The sequence below is a fragment of the Dendrobium catenatum genome, unplaced genomic scaffold (genome assembly GCF_001605985.2).
Source record: "Dendrobium catenatum unplaced genomic scaffold, ASM160598v2 fragScaff_scaffold_665, whole genome shotgun sequence".
NCBI lineage: Eukaryota > Viridiplantae > Streptophyta > Magnoliopsida > Asparagales > Orchidaceae > Dendrobium > Dendrobium catenatum.
In genome coordinates, this window is record NW_021319127.1 from 1,533,441 (window position 1) to 1,554,215 (window position 20,775).

A 20,775-nucleotide genomic window follows, 5' to 3' on the forward strand; every position below is an offset into this window, starting at 1 on the left:
ATTATAAATACACTAATTTTATAAATACATTAGTTTTAATGTTAGAATAAATTATTATAAAAAAATAGCTTTTACCTTACTCTGAATCTACCAAACCAAACAAGGGAAACAATTCTCCAGCGTTTATTTTGCAGACAACCAAACAGGTGCAAAATATTCAGAATACATTACATTTACTTTACACTGCATTTATTTTACACTGCATTTCTTTTTCAGGCAACCAAACAGACCTTTAAATAGTTTAGTATTTATTAATGATGTTGAATATTTGTAGCATATTTTAAGTTGCTATTGTTATGTTTGAGTTCAGATATGATTTCTAGAACACTGTACAGTCCACGAACCATTGAATTCGAAATCAAGACCCAGGTTTCTCTGCTGGGGATGTGCTGTAGTTTATAACGATGCAGAGGCTTCTAGTTTATTTGAAGGTCTTAAAGCTGCAGATTTATTAACTTCTTTTGATGTAATTACAAGTGAGGAGAGGGGTTTTAGCAAATCCTCCCCCCCCCCCCAAACATCACCTGACAAATTCCCTAATAAAGATATTATCTTACACAAACCTCCTGAACAACTTTCTTCACCTTCAACATCACGTACACCCTCGAGTCCTCCAAGACAAAATAGCCCGCCCCCAAGCCCAATCAGGCCGCCCCCTAGCCCAATCAGCCCAGCTCGACCAACCACTCAAACACCACCTATGTCACCTGGTTTGCAACAACAGCAACCAACTTCCCCACCTGATGGACACCATGATCATATAGTAGATTATCTGCAGAAGGTTTTGGATCAAAATAAATTTCTTCAGACAAGGTTAATAAGATTGGAAACAACAATATCCCTGAATGAACGAAGAATGGAGGCAGTTGAACATCATGTTTTTGAGCAGAGGGAGATGATTAAGATATTGGAAGCAATGGAGCAGTTCTTATCTCAAAACTTTCCTACATTTAACCCCTCCTCGACTTCAGATGTACATGTTCAATCTTCCTCCATGACTCTTACTGATGAGAGGGAGAAGGTTGTTTGTGAAGAGATCGTTGCTGAATGTCTATTTAAAGACAGTCTCCCAATTAAGGATAGCACATCAAATTTTCCTGTTGCTGTCGATAATGTTTTCAAATCTGAACCATGCAGCTCAAGTATTGCCAAAAGGGTGAGACGTCGGGCTGATCGTAAAGCAAAAGAGGTGAAGACACCTTACACGAAGGGAGAATATAAGAGAAAGATCATAAAAAAAAACTGCTACTAGGTCGTCCCCACAAAAGATTAATCTTACAGATGCTCTAATTGATGTAGAAAATCAAAAATCACCCAAAGCAAGACCAGCTCCTACCAAAATAGATTATCCTGGGCGAGCAATGATAAATGACGAGATGAGGATGTTTATCGACGGTTGCCTTGAGAAATATACTGATAAGTATCAAACATTGGAACTTTTTATTGGCTGTAAATACCGCTCGGTACCTCTAGGTACCGCTCGGTACCGATCAGTACTGATCGGTACCGCTCAGTACTGATCGGTACCGCTCAGTACTGATAGTATCATACCGTCTTATATTTTGCAGGGAAGATAGAATTTATACTGCAGGAAACTCGAGGCAGTTTTGAAACTGATATCAGATCATGGCCAGTTCAGGTAGCTGAGGGAATTCCAACTCAAACAAATGGCTATGGCTGTGGGATGTTCATTTGCAAATATATGGAAACTGTTATCCAACCACAGTCTGTTAAATGGGAATTACTTTTAGACTGGCAAGCTGAAATGCCTAAGTTTAGAGTAGAACTTGCATTCATGTTGTTATGTTCAACGCTTAAATGATATTAGAATTAGAACTAGATTTGTAAATTTGTAAATAGAAGAAACGTTGTAATTTGGTAAATATGTAAGTACATTTAAAAAAGTTTTACTTCTTAAGTAAATAGTGAAGATGTTGGAGTTGAGTTTGTGTAGGACAACATTCAAACTCTGTCATAAGCTCAAATTGTAAATCTTGCCAATCACTGAGTTCCAAAAACTTCTTCCGCTTGCGACTATGCACTCGTTTGTTTAATAATTGCTTGTACAAATCAACTAAAAAACATTCTTCAACTAGATCCCAATGGTGGTAAAGAATTACATTATCAACATCAGTAGCTCGTCTAACCACATAATCAGAGCTTGCTGATTTGTCTTTACAAGTTAGATCATGATACCGCTGCTGCAAGAAATGAACACTGACTAGGTGATGATGATTTGCAAAAAAAAATTTTTAGACAGCTCTCCAGCCCGCAGAATTTAAGAAGCAACCAGATATGTTAGCCTCAATAGCCATCTCTTCCCTTCGTGCTACTTTAAGCAAACAATTACAACGATCTTGCCATGTATGAACACAACATCTATATATTTCATTACGTCTAGCTTGTTGCTCAAGTTGACAGTCTGCAACCACATCCATGCAGTAATGCATCCTAATTGTGCCAAGCTCGACAAATTCTTTGATCGGCATGCCTAGATGCAGTTTAGCATCCGGCCAACGAAGTTTATAAACCATAACGGAAATATGAAAAAAAAAAAGATAAACCGTCTAAACTTATATAACTCTAAATTTCAACCACCACAGTTAATATCACAACAACCCATCTTAAATACGTGCACCAGCACAACTGCCAACTTTAATTTCAACAAACATATTAAATATCATATCACAACAATCATAGTACGTAGAAGTACCCATTGGTACCGACCGGTACTAATCGGTACCGACCGGTACTGACCTGTACCGACCGGTACCTACCGATACTGAATGGTACCAAGAAGTAGCTACTATAGAAAATCAATTACAAAAAATAGCAGGATTCAAATTAAGCCAATGAAGAAATTCTCAATATTTAACCAAGTCTTTCTGCATCTATTAATCCATTCATCATCTCTAAATATTCAGGGTTCGGCTGACTGTTTGGTCGACGAAGAGTCCACTCATCTGTGAAGCATTCTGGTATGTTAGCAAAGGAAACTTGACTAATAGGTTCCACAGGTGTACACTGATCAGTTGGAGTAGGTTGTTCCTCAACTTTCTTTCTCTTTGGTTTTCTTTTATCCCAATGCCTCTTCAACCTTGCATTTGAAACTCCTTTGGTCCTGCACTTAATAGGGTCTTTTATTTTAATTGGCATGCTTGAATTCGTAATGAACTGTGGTCCTTCCTGGCATCTACTATCAGATCTACATTCTCAGCAATCTCAGACATTGCATCAATCATGTACTGTTCTGCTTCCGTATTCCCTTGCCCTCTTGTGCTTATTTGATATGCGAATCTATTAAAATAATTTTTGAACATCATACCTCCTATGCCATTCGAGGGGATTCCTGTAGCTACCATAGATGTTATCGGCCTGTCTGAGTAAAGGTCTTTTCTTGCTCGACCTGACTATCTCTTCAGTAGATATTTCGGATGTATATTAATTATATCAATCTACCTTATCACTCTCAAGCAGTGAGAACATAATATCCCCATTATGCCAAATTTTTCACAGCTGCATTCAATGGTACCTTCTTTATCATCAAAATTAACAGTCCAATGGCGAGGCTGATCATTGTTCTCAACAGTTTTGACAAAAAAAGTTGATAAGTCAGTTAAGGCATGAGCTATGCACATCCCACCCACAATTTGTAAAACTCCTCCTAAAAGAAAGAATACAATTTATGCGAATAAAAAAACGCAGCCTGCCTAAGAATTGGACTACTCTTAACTAAAGGTACAACATCGGACTGACTGCATTTGAAGTCTTCATCCTGTTCATTCCGCCGCCATGTCTTCATCACCTTCTCTAACCCCAAAAAACACCCAGTAATGGTACTTGTAGGCTTAGAAATTCCATGGCACAAATTGTTAGTGGATTCACTGCGCTGTGTTGAAAGAATACCAAGGTTAAAACAAGTCTTGTTGAATGTTGTGGACCATTTATGCCTTATTTTATAGAGTTCTTTCAACCAGGCATGGTTATGAAGGTCCCCTTCATTCAGCATTTCAGTCCAACTATCAAACTCCTCCTCTGAATCACACTTGCTGAAACATTTATAAATGAGACCTATAACCTTGTTGTTGCTGTTGTAACAATGCAACTTGGATGGAAGCTTCTTGGTGATGTGCCATTGGCATAGCCTGTGGCGTGTTTGAGGTAATGCAATTTCTATTGCTCGAGACATTGCCTGGTCCTGGTCAGTAAAAATTGTAACGGGATGTTTATCACCCATTACTCGCAAGAATGTTATAAACAACCATGTAAATGATTCTATTGTTTCTTCCGGTAGAAATGCAACCCCCAAAAGAACATTCTGCCAATGATTATTAACTCCAATAAAAGGTGCACAAGCTAGATTGTATTTGTTCAATCTATAGCTGGTATAAAAAATGATAACATCTCCAAAGCAGTCGTAATTTATTCTTCCCACACCATCAGCCCAGAAAAAATTCATCAATCTATCCTCCTCATCATATTGGACTTCCCAAACAAACATGTTATCACTATTTGCTCGATTTTTAAAAATTTCAATTAGGGAATTGGTGTCCCCAGTCTCAATCTTGCATCTTCTCTCTTTCTGAACAAAGTTATATGCATCTCTTTTGGAAAAACCTACATACTCCCTTCCACCAACTTCATCAGCTAAGTATGTGAATGCATCAATGGTTCTAATCCCAGCATCTGTCATTGATTTAAGAACGAATGCTCTCTCTTCGGTAATATTCCTGCATGATCCAGTAAATGTTGATCTTCAGGCCTTGCTAACTCATGGTTGTGGCTCTCAATGCATTTATTAACCTTCCATTCTCCACCCTGGTCAACTGAAAATCTAATCATCGCGGGACACCCAGTCCCAGTATTGGATTTCCTATATTTCGATTTGGCATTCAAGTCAATGCCCTTCTTAAATCCAGCTTTCGAACATACAAAATCTTTCATCCTTATCTTTCTCGAATTAGGCCAGTAACAGTGATGATCTTTGCAAACACTAAAAACCAACACTGTGCGCGTAATGGCAGTAAATGTCATATGCCTCTTTCTCACTATTACAGACAAGCTACGAACAACCACTTCGAATTTAATATTAGAAATACACACACAACTTCAGAATACCATCAGTACCTAGCGGTACCGATCAGTACCGAGCAGTACCGATCGATACCGACCAGTGCCGAACTTCTAAAAACGGTACTAAACGATACCGCCTGAACACCAATACATATATTTTCACCTATACAAATATTTTAAAATAAAAATTATTCAACTAAACACTGAAGAAGTCACGACATGCATATCATACTAACCAATAATATATCAAAGTTTAGTTGGGTATTCTGTTGCAAATCATCTCCTCCTCTAAGCTGTGACTCTTGAGTAAAAGCTTCCATCTCCTACCAGTCTTCCATGTCCTCCAGCACAGTATCCATCTTCATACCTTCCGCTCTTCTCCTGCTTTCTGAGCTTTCAGGAGTTACGAGTAAAAAGTTTTAACTGAGGATAAAAAACCGCGCCATCAAATATAACCCTAGGTTTTACCGCGCATTTTTTCAAGTACTCGGGTGGTTCGTGTTATCGGGTTATCGGGTAAACAAGACACACGTGCTTTTTAAATCGGTGGGGTCAAGCGGGCTCCACGTGGCGCAAAACAATTCGGTTGCACACACAGAGCTACGTCTGCACTCCGCACACAATAAAAGTTCGAAAGGATGATGGTACTCTACCGACACTATGAGGATGTAAAAGGACGTCGGTACTCTGCCGTCATCAGGAGGGTGAGAAAGGGTGACAGTTCTCTACCGCACCGAAGTTTAGTGGAAGAGAGATTATTGTAAGGGCTTCTCCTCCTTACTGTGGGAGAAAAAAGAAAGTCACTTTGATATAATGCAATACCTGAAGGAGTCTTCAGGGAGTTGACGTAGATCTTGTTGGACCGAACCACTATAAATTTCTGTGTTTTTCTATCTTTATTTTTTACTAATTTTATTTTCTACAAGTTAATTTTGTGGTTGAAAATTTTATTTTGATAAAATCTTATTGTGCTTAAAAATTATAAAAATGATTTTTTAAAATTTTCAAGAGATTTTTAAATAACCAATTCACACCCCTCCCTCTTGGTTAGCCTTAGGACAATTGCTTTAGGTCTAATAAATTATTAAGACTTTCAAGTGGTATCAGAGCCTACTTTTGAAAATTAAGGTTTAAACAACTTTTTGAAAATGATCATGGCTATTTTTGGAATCTGTAACACACCCAAAGGATATTCGATCACTAGAACACCATTGTTTGATAACATCCCTTTCGATTTTTAAAAAACACGTATGTATATTTTTCTGTAATCGTTTGACTATCGCATATGAATTTTGATACAGGAAAGAAACATTAGGCCAACTAGACTTGTAGATGGCATTATAACTGAAACACCGTTTACTGATTGGACTGTAGAAGAAAAAGAATTCGCTTAGTTAAATGCTAAATGTTTAAATAATTTTTTTGTGCACTTAAATTTGGAGACTATATACGCTCAACCTGTAGATCTGGGAAAGAAATTTGGGATAGGCTTTGCATTATATATGAAGGAACTAATGAGGTGAAACAATCAAGATTGAATATTCTACTACACGATTATGAACTATTTTGCATAAAATCAAATGAATCAATCACTGACATGTACACTCATTTCACACAAATAGTCACCTCATTGCATGCTTTAGATAGGGAACTAACGAATGCTGAAAAAGTAAATAAAACTCTTTGTTGTTTATCTACTACTTATGATGCAAATATAAATGTTATAACGGAATCAAAAGACTTAAATGCTTATTCTATTGACAATCTTTTTGGATCACTAATTGCTTACGAGAAAGGAGTGACTCAAAGACAGATTGATACAAGTGACAAGCGGAAGGAGAAAAAATTGCATTGAAAGTGGATGACTCGAATAGTGATCAATCTCAGCCTGAGGATGAAGATGATATTGTATTAATGACAAGACAATTCAGAAGTTTTCTTAAGAAGAAGCAAATGAGACGTCAGCAGTAGAATAAAGATAAGTTCCACAAAAAAATAAAACTTCTAATGATGTAATTTGCTATGAATACAGAAAGTCTGGACACATCAAATCTGATTGCCCGAATCTCAAAGCTAATCCTAGCAAGAAGGTTGAGCACAAAAGCAATGTAAAAAGGGCAAGAAGAGATTGAAGAGAGCATTTTGGGCGAATTCATCTTCATATTCCTTAGAAACAGAAGCAGAGGAGAAAATCACGAACTTGTGTTTAATGGCCGACAAGCTTGATCAGTCAGATCAAAAAGATGTATGTGACTTAAATTACGAAGAGTTATTTGATGTTTCTGAGAAAATTCATGTTGTTTATAGGAAATTAAAAAAGCTGCATGGTAGGTCGAACAAAAAATTTTTAGAATTATAAAAAGAGCATGAAATCTTTATAAATGATCACACATTGATTGATAGAAACCACATGAAATTATTGTATGAGTTTGATGATTTGAAACAAAAGTATAAATTATTGAAATCAAGAAAATTCATGCTGTTTATAGGAAACTCAAAAAACTGCATGCTAGATTGAACATAGAATTTTTAGAATTACAAAAAGAGCATGAAATCCTTAGGAATGATCACACATTGATTGATAGCAAACACATGAAATTATTGGATGAGTTTGATGATTTGAACAAAAAGTATAAATTATTAAAATCATCACACACTCAACTTGAAGATGATTTTAAAACATTTATGGATGAATATGATATTAGAGAGTACTATTTGAAAGTTGGCAATGTTGTTTTAGAAAGTGTTAATTCATATCTTAGAGAGAAAATAAAAGCTCTTAAGGAAAATAGGATACCCCCAACATTTGAAGATTTTTCTAATCCTGATCTGAAGCCTAAAATTTTAAAACCTAGAAAAAGACAGTATAACTCATGTAGATTAATAAATCTTTTTCCTGGAGTAAAATATTTTTCTTGTGGATTGATTGGGTATATCTCAGACACTTGTACTATTCATAATAAAACTCATTTAGTATTGAGACCTAAGATGCATAAAAAATAGCATATCAAACATGCATCTATATTATTTTTCTCAAAAGGAGAATCCAAACTTGTTTGGGTTCCCAAGTTTAACATTTGATTATCTTATAAAAATGCTCTCATACAAGATCTCATGAGAGCATTTGGTACATGGACAGCAGTTGTTCGAAGCATATGATAGGAGATACAAGACAATTCATATCGCTGGAAGCTAGGAATGAAGACAATGTTACACTAGGAGACAATATCACTAGGAAAGTGGTAGGCACATGTATGATTGAAAATTTAAACAATTTTTTCATTAAAAATGTCTAATGGTAGAAGGCTTAAAGCATAACTTGTTGAGTATTAGTCAGCTATGTGATAAAGGTTATAGTGTAATTTTTTTTTCACTTGTTGCATAATAAGCCAAAAAATGGAATTGATGTCAGGCATGGAAATGGGATAAAAAATGTGTATATGCTTGATTTAAATTTTATTAAATCTTCTAATATTTTTTGTCTCAAAACAATTATTGATGAATCATGATTATGACATAGGAGACTTTATCACGCATGTATGATAAATCTTAGAAAAAATACCTAAAAAGAATTGGTTATAAGAATACCCAAACTAGACTTTACTAAGGATCACATGTGTGATGCATGTCAATTAGGAAAATAGGTGAAGTCCTCATTTCATTCCATTAAGGATCTTAGAACTAGCAAATCGTTGGAAATAATTTACATGAATCTTTTTAAACCGGTTAGTACTATAAGTCTAAGAGGTAAAGTGTTTGGATTTTTTATGGTGGATGATTTTTTAAGATTCACTTGGATAAGATTTTATTTCATAAGAGTAAATCATTTGAGGAATTTTGAAACTTTTGCACTTGAATTCAGAGAAAATTAGGCTGTGAGATTTTATCAATTCAAAGTGATCATAAAGGAGAATTTTAAAAAAAAATTTAAAAAATTTTATAAAGAGAAAGAAATTGATCATAATTTTTAAGCACATAAGACCCTTCAACAGAATAAGATAGTAAAAAAAATAATAGAACATTAATTGAAGCCGCTAGAGCCATGTTGGCAGAATACTCACTTTCGAAATATTTTTGGACTAAAGCGGTTAATACAGCTTGTTATGTTCTAAATATGATGAATATTAGATCAAAATTAAATAAAACACCCTATGAACTTCTTAAGGGTAGAGCATATAATCGTTTACATTTGTATGTTTTTGATGTAAGGTGTTCATTCACAATAATGATAAAACACTTTTAAAAAAATTTGATCCAAAATCTGATGAAGGAATATTTTTTGGATATTCTAGCATTAGCAAATCCAATATAATTTTTAATAAGAGAACTTTGATAGTTGAGGAGACCACACATGTTATTTTTTATGAATATGACATTTCAGAAGAGCCAAGGTAGGAAGAAGATCATATTGAAAATATCTCCCAAGGAATTGAAAAGATAAATTTGGAAGAAGATGTTGAGAAAGAAAATTCTTCGCCCAGAGAATGGAGATTTTCTAATAATCACCCTAAAGAATTGATTTTAGGTGAACCTAGTGAGGGTGTTAGGACTAAGCATGAACTTAGCAAAGAAGTGAATCATTCTGCTTTTATATCGATGATTGAACCCACTAATATAAATCAAGCATTTTTAGATAAATTTTGGATTTTAGCCATGCAAGAAAAATTAAATTAATTTATTAGAAATGATGTTTGAGAATTAATTGAAAGACCTAAGGATCAAAGTGTTGTTGTAACTAAGTGGGTGCTCAAAAATAAAATGAATGATTCAGGAGTTGTGATTAAAAATAAGGCAAGATTGGTGGCCAAAAGGTATAATCAAATAGAAGTTATTGATTTTGAAGAAATTTTTGCCCCTGTAGCCAGACTTGAAGCAATAAGGGTTTTGTTAGCCTTTGCCTGTTTTAAAGGTTTTAAATTATATCAAATAGATGTTAAGAGTGTCTTTCTAAATAAGGTGATATAAAAGGATATTTATGTTGGCAACCTCTAGGATTTGAAAGTTCTAAATTTCATATTCATGTGTCTAAATTAAAAAAGACATTATACGGACTAAAACAGGTACCTAAGGCTTGGTATGAGAGGTTAATCACTTTCCTATTAGAGAGATCATTTGTGAAAAGAAGTGTGGACATCATTCTCTTTTTGAAAAGAATATGAGATGACATACTCTTTTTTCAAATATATGTTGATAATATCTTGTTTGAATCTACAAATAAAAATCTTTGTGATGATTTTTTAAAAATAATTAGTGAATTTAACATGAGTTTGATGAGAGATTTGAGTTATTTTCTTGATTTTAACATAAATCAAAATGAGGAAGGAACTTTTCTTAGTCGGTCGAAGTATATTAAGGACACCTCAAAAAATATGAAATGAATAATGCTAAACCAATGACTACAATAAGTTCCTCGTGCAGTTGGATAAAGACTCTATGGGAAAATCTGTTAATAAAAAAAAATTAGAGGTATAATTAGATTATTATTTTACTTGACTGCTAGCATACCAGATATAATGTTCAGTATTTATTTGTATACAACAACAACATCATCCACCTAAGCATCCTCATCTCTGCCACACTTAACTTAGTATTATGCTTCTCTTTTAAAGGCCAACATTCAGCACCATAAAGCATTGCAGGCCTCACTACCATCTTATAGAATTTTCCCTTAAGTTTGAGGGGTACATTTCTATCACATAACAAGCCCGATGCATTCCTCCACTTCAACCATCCAACTTGAATTATGCTGATAATATCCCCATCTATTTCACCATTACTCTGAACAATAGATCCAAGATATCTAAAACGTGTACTCTTATTAATGACTTGATCGCCCAAAGTCACAATCCCCTCACTAGGTCTATTACTACTAAAATTACACTCCATATATTCCGTTTTAGATCTACTCAAGCGAAAACCTTTAGACTCTAAGGTTGACCTCCATAATTCAAGTTTACCTTCAACTCCCTCTCTAGTCTTATCAACAAGAAGAATATCATCAGCAAAAAGCATACACCAAGGTACATCCTCAGTATTTATTTGTATGATGGATTTTAATCTAATCCAAAGAAATCACATTTAATAGCAGTTAAAAGAATTCTGAGATATGTTTTAAGAACTCAAAACTTAGGAATTTGATAACCTAAGCACAGCTCTTCTTTTGAAATTATTGTATATTCTGATTTAAATTTTGCAGGATGTAGGGTTGATCGGAAAAGTACATCTGGAACTTGTCAATTCATTGGAAACTCTTTAGTATTTTGGTCCAATAGAAAACAGAATTCATCGTTGGTCTTGTTTTTTAATTTTTTGCATGTCATTGGATTTAAGGATAGTTTTTTAAAAGATTTTCTACTTATCATGTCTTGTTTTAAGTGCTTTTTTCGTACTGTATGAAATTCGTAGCATGTACATGATAGATTTCGTTTATTTTCTTAGGTTGTTTGTAAGAGTTTGTATGTTTGTGTATTTTTGCTTTATTTATTTTTGTAGCATGTACATGATATATTTCTGAGTTGAGCACACGAAATTTTTTATTATTTTCGTACTCTGCGATGACGTCAAAGCACTGTACGATATGTGTCGTTTCGTCCGTACTAGTGGAGATGGTTTTTCAGTATATATCAGTTATTGATCACAAATGGTACGCACGAAATTGCATTTTGTCTGTACGATAATGTTGTCAGTTTCTCGTTGGGACGAACCTAACAGTCATAAAATGATTTTTAATATTCTGATCATCTCGGACGAATAGGTGTTCTTTTGTACGATCCAGTGGTCAAAAAGTTTGTACTAAAGTACGCCTCAGAAATAGCATTTTATGAAAAGTCGTTTCATTTTTTGTTATATCCATTCATACATACGAAAATGTTTTCGTCCCGTACGATTTAAAATCGTACGTACGATCTCAATTTCGTATTGTATCATAACCAAAGAGAATGAGAAAGCTTTCAATAGGTATTTTGATACAAAAATTACCCCCTCTCGACTTCTGATTTAAAGTGACTTTAACTTTTCTGTCATGCCACTTTTTGCCTCAACCAATTTTTTTTTTATCCTGACTCTCATCTATGCCTATCATAAAGAGATATTTCAAACTTTTCTAGCTAACATGAAGGTAAACCAAAACCACACCAGGATTACCTCTTATGTTTTCAAGTAACGAGTAGAAATCACTAAGGCTTAGGCAACTTCCTTCACCTAAGAACCCAAAGAATTGGAGCGCATACATTAACCTCTAGAGCAGACTTTGATTGGTCAGAAATAAAAGAACAGACTTTGATTGGTCAGAAATAAATCAAACTCTTAGAGGTGTTGCCCAAATAAGTCATTTATCTCGTGTTTACACTCTCAATCAAAATACCCGGATTCTCCAACACGTTTGAGAACCTCTATAATTCCAAAAACTGATGATCGCATAAACTTGACTCATTTCTTGTCCATAGTCACTTATTTGATAATGACTGAAAAACCTTTTGATAAAGCCCAACTTATCATGGATTATATTTACAAACTTTTCAATATTGGACTTCCCCATAATAAGAGAATTAGGAATTAATTAATCTTTATTTCATCATTTTAATCATTTTTATTTATTTGTCTAGAATGAACAGTGAACCTGATTGACTTTTCTTATCTTAAGTTTTTCTTTGATTTAAAATTTAAAATTTTAATTTTTAACATTAGGAAGTTTTTTTTTGTATTTGCAATTAGCTTAAAATCTTCTTTTTTATCAACTACTTTGATTTATCCATAGAAGTTTATCGTTTCAAGAGATACTTACTTTTTTGTTGTTGTCAAAAGGGTGAGTCATTGGTTAATGTTTGATGTTTGTAATTGTTTGATATTTTTGTAACATCATCATTAGTTATTGTTTGATGTCTGTGATTATTTGATATTTTTGTGTTGTATCTATATATTTTGTTGTGTTAGTGTGTATATTTTTTATTAGTGTGCGTATGTTTTTGTTCTTGGTCGTGTTGTTTTAGTAGTTTTTGTTTGATTTGCGGTTTTAATTTTCAAGGGAATCACTTGTTTTAAATTGGTCATTCATTTAGGGAGAGCTTAGGAGAAAAAAATTCTTTTAAATATTAACTCAAACTATAATTATTTTGTCATCATAAAAAAGGGGGAGATTGTGTGACTTAGTTTTCAAATCTATACTTTTATATCATGTGAGTTTTTTATGACACTAAAATATTATTGTGTTGATTATTATTTTCTTCTAACACATATTGGAAAAGTCTTGTTTGTATTGTTTGTGTATACTAATATTTCAGGAAAATCATACTCCAAACTGTTGAAGACTTCGAGAATGATTAGATTAGATTTTATTGTAATTGAAGTCTGTACTTTTTTATTTTCTTGAGTATGAGATAGCGTGATTGTTATTGAGAACCGTGCACACACACACTAGAGGAGGGAGTCAAAACTTGTAGTTTTAAAACTAATCATATTGTACGATTTTGTAATCGTATTAGACGATTTGAACTATATGTTCCTCCATAAAGCAGTTAGTTGAATAATGCCTTCAAAAATTTTGATTGAACTATTCATACTATACGAAGTTACATTCGTACAAATGATATCCAGAATACGAAATGGTTATATACCAGTTCATCCAAAATGAACTCACCATTTTCTGAACTGATCATATTGTATAAAATGAGTTTTATACAAACGACGTCCAGAGTACAAAATGGGTGCGTACCAATCAGTCCACAGGAACAATTAAATTTTTTAAACTATTCGTACTATACGAAATTGGGTTCATACAAATGATGTTCAGAGTACGAAATAGGCTCGTCCATTTCCATACCAAACGAAGCATCATTTGGTTAAACTAATCGTACTGTACTGAAGTAGTATCGTACAGTATGCCGACCAGAGTACGAAATCCATTTGTACAGAATCGTACCTGACGAACTTGTTCATTTTTTGAAATGTTCGTACAGGACGATGTCAGTTCGTACATACGACTGATAGAGTACGAAATTAGGTTCATACAAGCTCATATTAGGATTTTTGAACTATTCGTACGTACGAAGTACGTTCGTACTATATGATCAAGGACGGTCAAATTGAAATTTTTAATTTTCGAGACGGATTTTCTTGTCTTTTCTATATAAGGTCCTAAAACTTGACTGCCCAAGAACTCCTACTGTGAATTTCTTTTGAGAGTGTACTTAGAGAGTAATTGGGAGAGCGTCTGGAGATTTGAGAGAGAGATTTCCTAAGAGGGATTTGTGAGGGGATTCACAAGGTTACCCAACGGTGAGGATCTCTTGCTTGTTCTTTAAAGTTCTTCCCTACTTTCTTGAAGACTCTTGAAAAAAGATTGTCAAAGGAGCGTCGATACTATGCTAATACCAGGAGGGTGTGAAAGGATGACGGTACTCTGCCGACACTAGGAGGGTGTGAAAGGACGCCGGTACTCTGCCGCATCAGGAGGGTGTGAAAAGATGACGGTACTCTGCCGACTCTAGGAGGGTGTGAAAGGACGTCGGTACTCTGCCATCACCAGGAGGGTGAGAAAGAACGACGGTTCTCTGCCGCACCGAGGTTTGGTGGAAGAGAGGTTATTGTAAGGGCTTCTCCGCTTTCCTGTGGGAGCAAAAGAAAAGTCACTTTGGTATAATGCAATACTCGAAAAGGGAGTCTTCCAGGAGTGGGCGTAGGCCTTGTTGGACTGAACTATTATATTTTTTTGTATTTTTTTGTCTTTACTTTTTTATTGTTTTTATTTTCTGCAAGTTAATTTTGTGGTTAAAAATTTTATTTTGATAAAATTTTATTATGCTTAAAAATTATAAAAACACTTTTCTAAAATTTCAAAGAAATTTTTAAATAACTAATTCACCCGCCCTCTTGGTTAGCCTTTGAACAATTATTTAGGTCTAACAACCTATTATGACTTTCACAATATATTATAGTCATTGCCCAATTTTAGAAGGGTAAAAACTAAGAGATCAAATTGAGCCCAACAAACTAGTGGATGAAGACCCATAAGTTGTAAAGCTTAAACAATTCGGTAAATGTCATTGCAAATATATTAAGAGCTAAAATTTTATTGCACTTCTTAGATGACATGAATGTTTTAATACATTCTATTAATGCTAGGGCGTTCCCTAGAAGCGATGCGCTTTATGGTTTGAATACAATGACAAGTGTGCTAGGGTCGCTACACCGAGGCCCGGGAGCAATGTTAAATAGGCAAGGGTTCCCACATCAAGGACGGATGCGGTCAATGAAGATAGTCCATGAAACTAAAATTAGAATAGGAACTTGGAATATAAGTTTTCTTACAAGAAAATTAATGGAATTAATAAACATTATGATTCATATGAAGATAAATATTTTATGTATTCAGAAAACTAAATGGGATGAAGAGAAGGCTAAGGAGATTGATACTTTAGAATTTCAAGCATTTGGGTAGGAGATGTACTAGAAATAATGTATGTGTGATTATAGATAAGAGTTTAAATGATGATGTTATAAAAATTAATATAATTAGAGATAGAATTATGCTTAAAAGATTGTTGTTGATAATAAAATTATTAATGTTATAAGTGTTTATGCTCCATAAGTAGGTTTAAATTTGTATACAAATTTTAGGTTTAGATTTGTGTGCAAAATTAAAATTTTGGAATGACTTAGAATAATTAATACAAAAGATACCTCTTGAAGAAAGAGTTTTTATATGAGGTGATTTAAATGAACATTTTGGTAGAGAGGTAGATAATTTTAAAAGCATTCGTGGTAGTCATGGGTTTGAAACGACTAATGAAGGATGTAAGATTATATTAGATTCTTCTTTAGCTTATAATTTTTTAATTACTAATACCTTATTTAAGAAAAGAGATGAGCATTATATTAAATATAAGAATGGATATGTAAATCTCAAATTGATTATTTTCTTATAAGAAAATTCAATCGTTTAGATTGCAAAGTTATTCCGAGTGAAAGTTTATGTACCCAACATCGATTATTAGTTTTGAATTTTAAGATGAATGGATAAAAAATAAAAAATAAAGTAAAGTGATATTCTTGAATTAGATGGGAGCATTTATAAAATATTAATAAAAATATTTTTGAGAGTAAGATTTTAACTCTTAAAAATTTCTCTCTACATGAGGATGCTAATATTATATGAAAAAAAATGACTAGTGATATTAAAAATATTATAAAAGATGTGCTTGGCGTATCAAAAGGAAAAGTTCTTAATAGTAAAAATGGTTGATAGTGAAACCCAAATGTGAAAGAAAAGTAAAAATAAGAAGATTTGTTATAAAAATTAGTTTAGATGTAAAATTTTTATCATTGGAAAAAATATAAAGATGCACATAAGGAATCTAAGAAAGCATTATACGATGCAAAAATCTTAGCTTTTAATGATTTATATAATAGATTAGATACTAAGGAGGGAGAAAGATATATATATAAATTAGTCAAACAAACAGAATATTGTAAGGATTTAATTCAAGTAAAGTGTATTAAGGATGAAGACTAAAAAATATTTTTCTTAGAAGATGATATTCAACAAAGGTGAATGAGATATTTTGCTAAACTTTTTAATGAATATTGTGAGAATATGATTGAATTTAGTGAACTTAGCACCCTAAATGAAAATAAAGATTTTTGTTTTTATCGGCGTATTAGTAAAACTAAAGTTAGAGAGGCTTTAAAAAGAAATGAAGTGTGGAAAAGCTGTTGGACCTGATGATATTCTAATAGAGGTGTGGAAATGCTTAGAAGATAAAGAAATTTCTTGGCTTACTAAACTTTTTAATACTAATTTGAAGACAAAAAAGATGTCAAATGAGTGAAGAATGAGTGTGTTGATTTCTATTTTTAAAAATAAAGGTGATGCACAAAATTGTGTAAATTATAAAGGAATTAAGTTAATGTGTTATATTTAAAACAATGAGAGCGAGTTATGGAGCGTAAGTTGCAGCGTGATACTAATGTTTCTCAAAATCAATTTGGATTCATGTCGGGTAGGTCTACTATGGAAACCTTACATTTATTGGAAGGTTTAATGGAGATATATAGAGATAATAAGAAGGATCCACATATGATATTTATTGATTTAGAGAAAGCATATGATAAAATTTCAAGAAAAGTGTTATGGAGAGTTCTTGAAAAGGAATGAGTTAATAATACTTATATTCAAATAATATGTATGCGGGAGCTATTACTTGTGTTCAAACACAAGGTGGTTTGACCAAATGTTTTTTCTATTTCGATCGGATTACATCAAGGATCATCCTTTAGCCCATATCTTTTTGCTTTAGTCATGGATGTTCTCACTAGACATTTGCGATGTACCTTGGTGTATGCTTTTTGCTGATGATATTCTTCTTGTTGATAAGACTAGAGAGGGAGTCGAAGGTAAGCTGAAATTATAGAGATCAACCTTAGAGTCTTAAGGTTTTTGCTTAAGTAGAACAAAAACTGAATATATAGAGCATAATTTTAGTAATAGTAGACATAGTGCGAGGATTGTGACTTTGGACGATCAAGTCATTAATAAGAGTACACGTTTAGATATCTTGGATCTATTGTTCAAAGTAATAGTGAATTTAATGGGAATATTATCAGCAGAATTCATGTTGGAAGGTTGAAGTGGAGGAATGTATCAGGCTTGTTGTGTGATGGAAAAGTTCCCCTCAAACTTAAGGAAAAATTCTATAAGATGGTGGTGAGACCTGCAATGTTTTATGGTGCCAAATGTTGGCCATTAAAAGAGAAGCAGAATACTATGTTAAGTGTTGTAGAAACGAGGATGCTCGGGTGGATGAGTGGCTTTACCCTTAGAGATAGGATACAAAATGAGCATATACATGAAAATGTTGGAGTAGCTCCAGTGGAACATAAGATTAGAGAGAATCGCCTTAGATTGTTTGGTCACATAAAACGTCAGCCTTCCAATGACCCGATTAGGAAAGTAGAGGTATTAGATTTGACTTATATTAAGAAAGGTAGAGATAGACCTAAAAAGACTTGGCTAAAAAATATTAGAAATGATCTTTCTTTATTAGATTTAAATGAGAATTTGACTTTTAATAGGACACAATTGAGAAAAAAGATTCATGTAGCCAACCCCACGTAATGGGACAAAGGCTTGATGTTGTTGTTTCTAATGTGAGATTATTCTCCATTCACACATAGATCTCAACAGAGTACTAAGTAAAATACTTCAAGAAAACTAAATGGGATGAATTCTTTTGGACAAAACATTTGAATGAGGTGAAAGAATTGATTGGCATAATAGTAATTATATAATTAACTATCATTAGGAGTGGAGTTCAACTAGCTTTTCTCAAATGTTGCAGCATTTCCAAAAAATTGATAATCATGTCATTTTCTTGTATATGTGCTTAAAAGACTTTATGATTTATAACATAACAAAAGTTCAAAGGGCCTAATCATGAAATCACTAATGAATTTATCCTAGGGAAAAGGAAGACAAACAAGTCATGAAGTGCAAAAGGATTGATTCTCTACATAAAATTATCAACAAACTGAACCTTCTTTCAAGCCCATGCAATTAGAGCAATGCAAATCAAATCAGTTTACCAAATAATCCGATCAAGCACCTCCATAGATGTTGGGAACTTGGAAAACCTAATTATATCACCGGCAAACCTAATTATATCACCAATACATAAAAGAAGAAGAACATGTAAAAATACACATGAAGTTTTTACACAAATTCATCCAATTGATGACTATATCCTAATAATGACCTTGTAGATTTTATTGTGATTATATTGCAACTCTGATTATTTTGATATAATTTAAAAAGGTAGCTAAAAGTAAAATGAAATTTTAAGCTCCTCACAACGAAAAACTTACGATAGTCAAAACTACACTAACATTTTCAAAACGACCGGTAATTAAGTCTGTATAGTGACTTCTTTGTGGCGCAAAAAATATTAGGCTCCACAACATAACAATAGAAACGCCTAATCAGGAAGGCTACACCTATGCCATAACAAACGTACCAAATCCTCCGCTCCAATTCATCTCCTCCTGGTCCGTTTACACATTTAATTGGCAATGCAGATTGTAAAATCCTTAAAGTTTACCGTCCAGAGCTGTCCTTCGGCAATAGCAAAGCCTGAACCGAAGAGGAACTGCGAGACCTCGGAGACGAGGCCCTTGGCATACTTGCTTCCGTAGCTCCGCAGCACGTGCTTCGCGGTAGCAGGGTCACTGACGATGACGAAATCGCGGGGACCCGCAGCCAAGCGGAAGACAGGACCGTACTCGAGCATCCACTTGTAAAGCGGGAGGAAGAGTGCGCCACCGAGGAGGTCGGAGACATCCTCAAGCCGAGCATTTGCCACCGGGATGCCCGAATCGTCACCTTTTGCGGAGAGAGAGCGCGCGAGGGAGCTCAGCCAGTTAGGGCTGACCCACGAGCCGCCGCTTTCACTGCCACCGGGGTCGCCGCTGTTGCCGAGGGAGGAGACGGTGATCAAACAAGAAGACTTTATACGCGAAAGGAAGGGCGAGTGTCGGTGAGGGTAAGGGTTCCGGCGGAGGGACGGGTATAGATAGAGTGGAAGGAAGACCGAGGCGGAGGAGGCCGCCATGGCGAATTGATTTCGAGTTTAGAAAAGAAGGGAGGAAAGCGTTACCGAGAAATAGTGCATTGAGAGGAAGCAAGAGATGATGATGTTTTAGTGAACCTAAGCAAAGGCATGTATTTGCCATCTATGATTATTTGAATTAATTGTACTTCTACAAGAGTTAATTAAAATACAGTCCCAATATAAATAGTCAAATCAAGCTCGGATCATTGCTTGATTTCAAAAATAAGTTTTTTTGAAAAATAATAATGATTGTCCTATTTGACTTATATAAATTAATATTTATTTTCAATATGACAAATTATCTCAACATTTTATCAAGAGTGAAGATTTTAATTTTTCAGTGTTCATAATGATTAAAATAATCAAATTTATTTAAATATTTTTTTCGAATGCAAAAAATAAAGTGTTGTTAATATGATTGAAGATAAAATTATAATTGTTAAAACTCTTCAATATTTGATGATCAAAGCATGAAGAATACTTTAACAATAACAACATCAAGTCTTTGTCCCACTACGTGGGATCGGCTACATGAATCTTTTTTCTCCATTCTGTCATGTTAAAAGTCAAATTCTTATTTAAATCTAATAAAGACTTATCATTTCAAATATTTTCTTACCAAATCTTTTTAGGTCTACATCTATCTTTCTTAATATAAATCAAATCTAATAAAGTATAAAAACATGAAAAAAAAAAAAGTAAAAAAAATTCAAAATAATGTGATAAGATTGTTATTGATCTTCAAACTCTACACTATAAAGTAGATGAGATTGAAAGATGAAATATGAATTTATAAATAACACATCGAATCAAATTTATTTATTTATTTGATTATCATGAATAAACTTTTATATATATATATATATATATAATTCTATATTATATTATTATATTTTAGTAATGATTTTTTTATCTGAAGATTATATGAAATTCAAAATTTTATCTATCTAAATTTTTTTATATCCAAGGTATGAAGTACACCTTTGAAATAGGCACAAGGAAATTCCTAAGTTTTTAACTCAAAAATTTAGGGTCAACCCCGATAAGGTAAGAATTATACTCAAAATAAAGATGCCTAGAATCACCAATGAAGTCTTGCAAT

General features: G+C 33.6%; 1 protein-coding gene across 3 annotated transcripts in view; it reads right to left on the reverse strand.

Moving 5' to 3' along the window:
* Positions 1–19,779, reverse strand: part of LOC110099518 (carotene epsilon-monooxygenase, chloroplastic) — a 54,278-nt gene extending 34,499 nt beyond the window's left edge. For all 3 annotated transcript variants that reach the window (XM_020826700.2, XM_020826699.2, XM_020826698.2), the window contains exon 1: positions 19,164–19,779. In XM_020826700.2, coding sequence (XP_020682359.1) covers positions 19,164–19,673 — 510 coding nt within the window. In that variant the 5' untranslated portion in view covers positions 19,674–19,779. The remainder of the gene's footprint in view (positions 1–19,163) is intronic.
* Between the last annotated feature and the right edge of the window lie 996 nt (positions 19,780–20,775).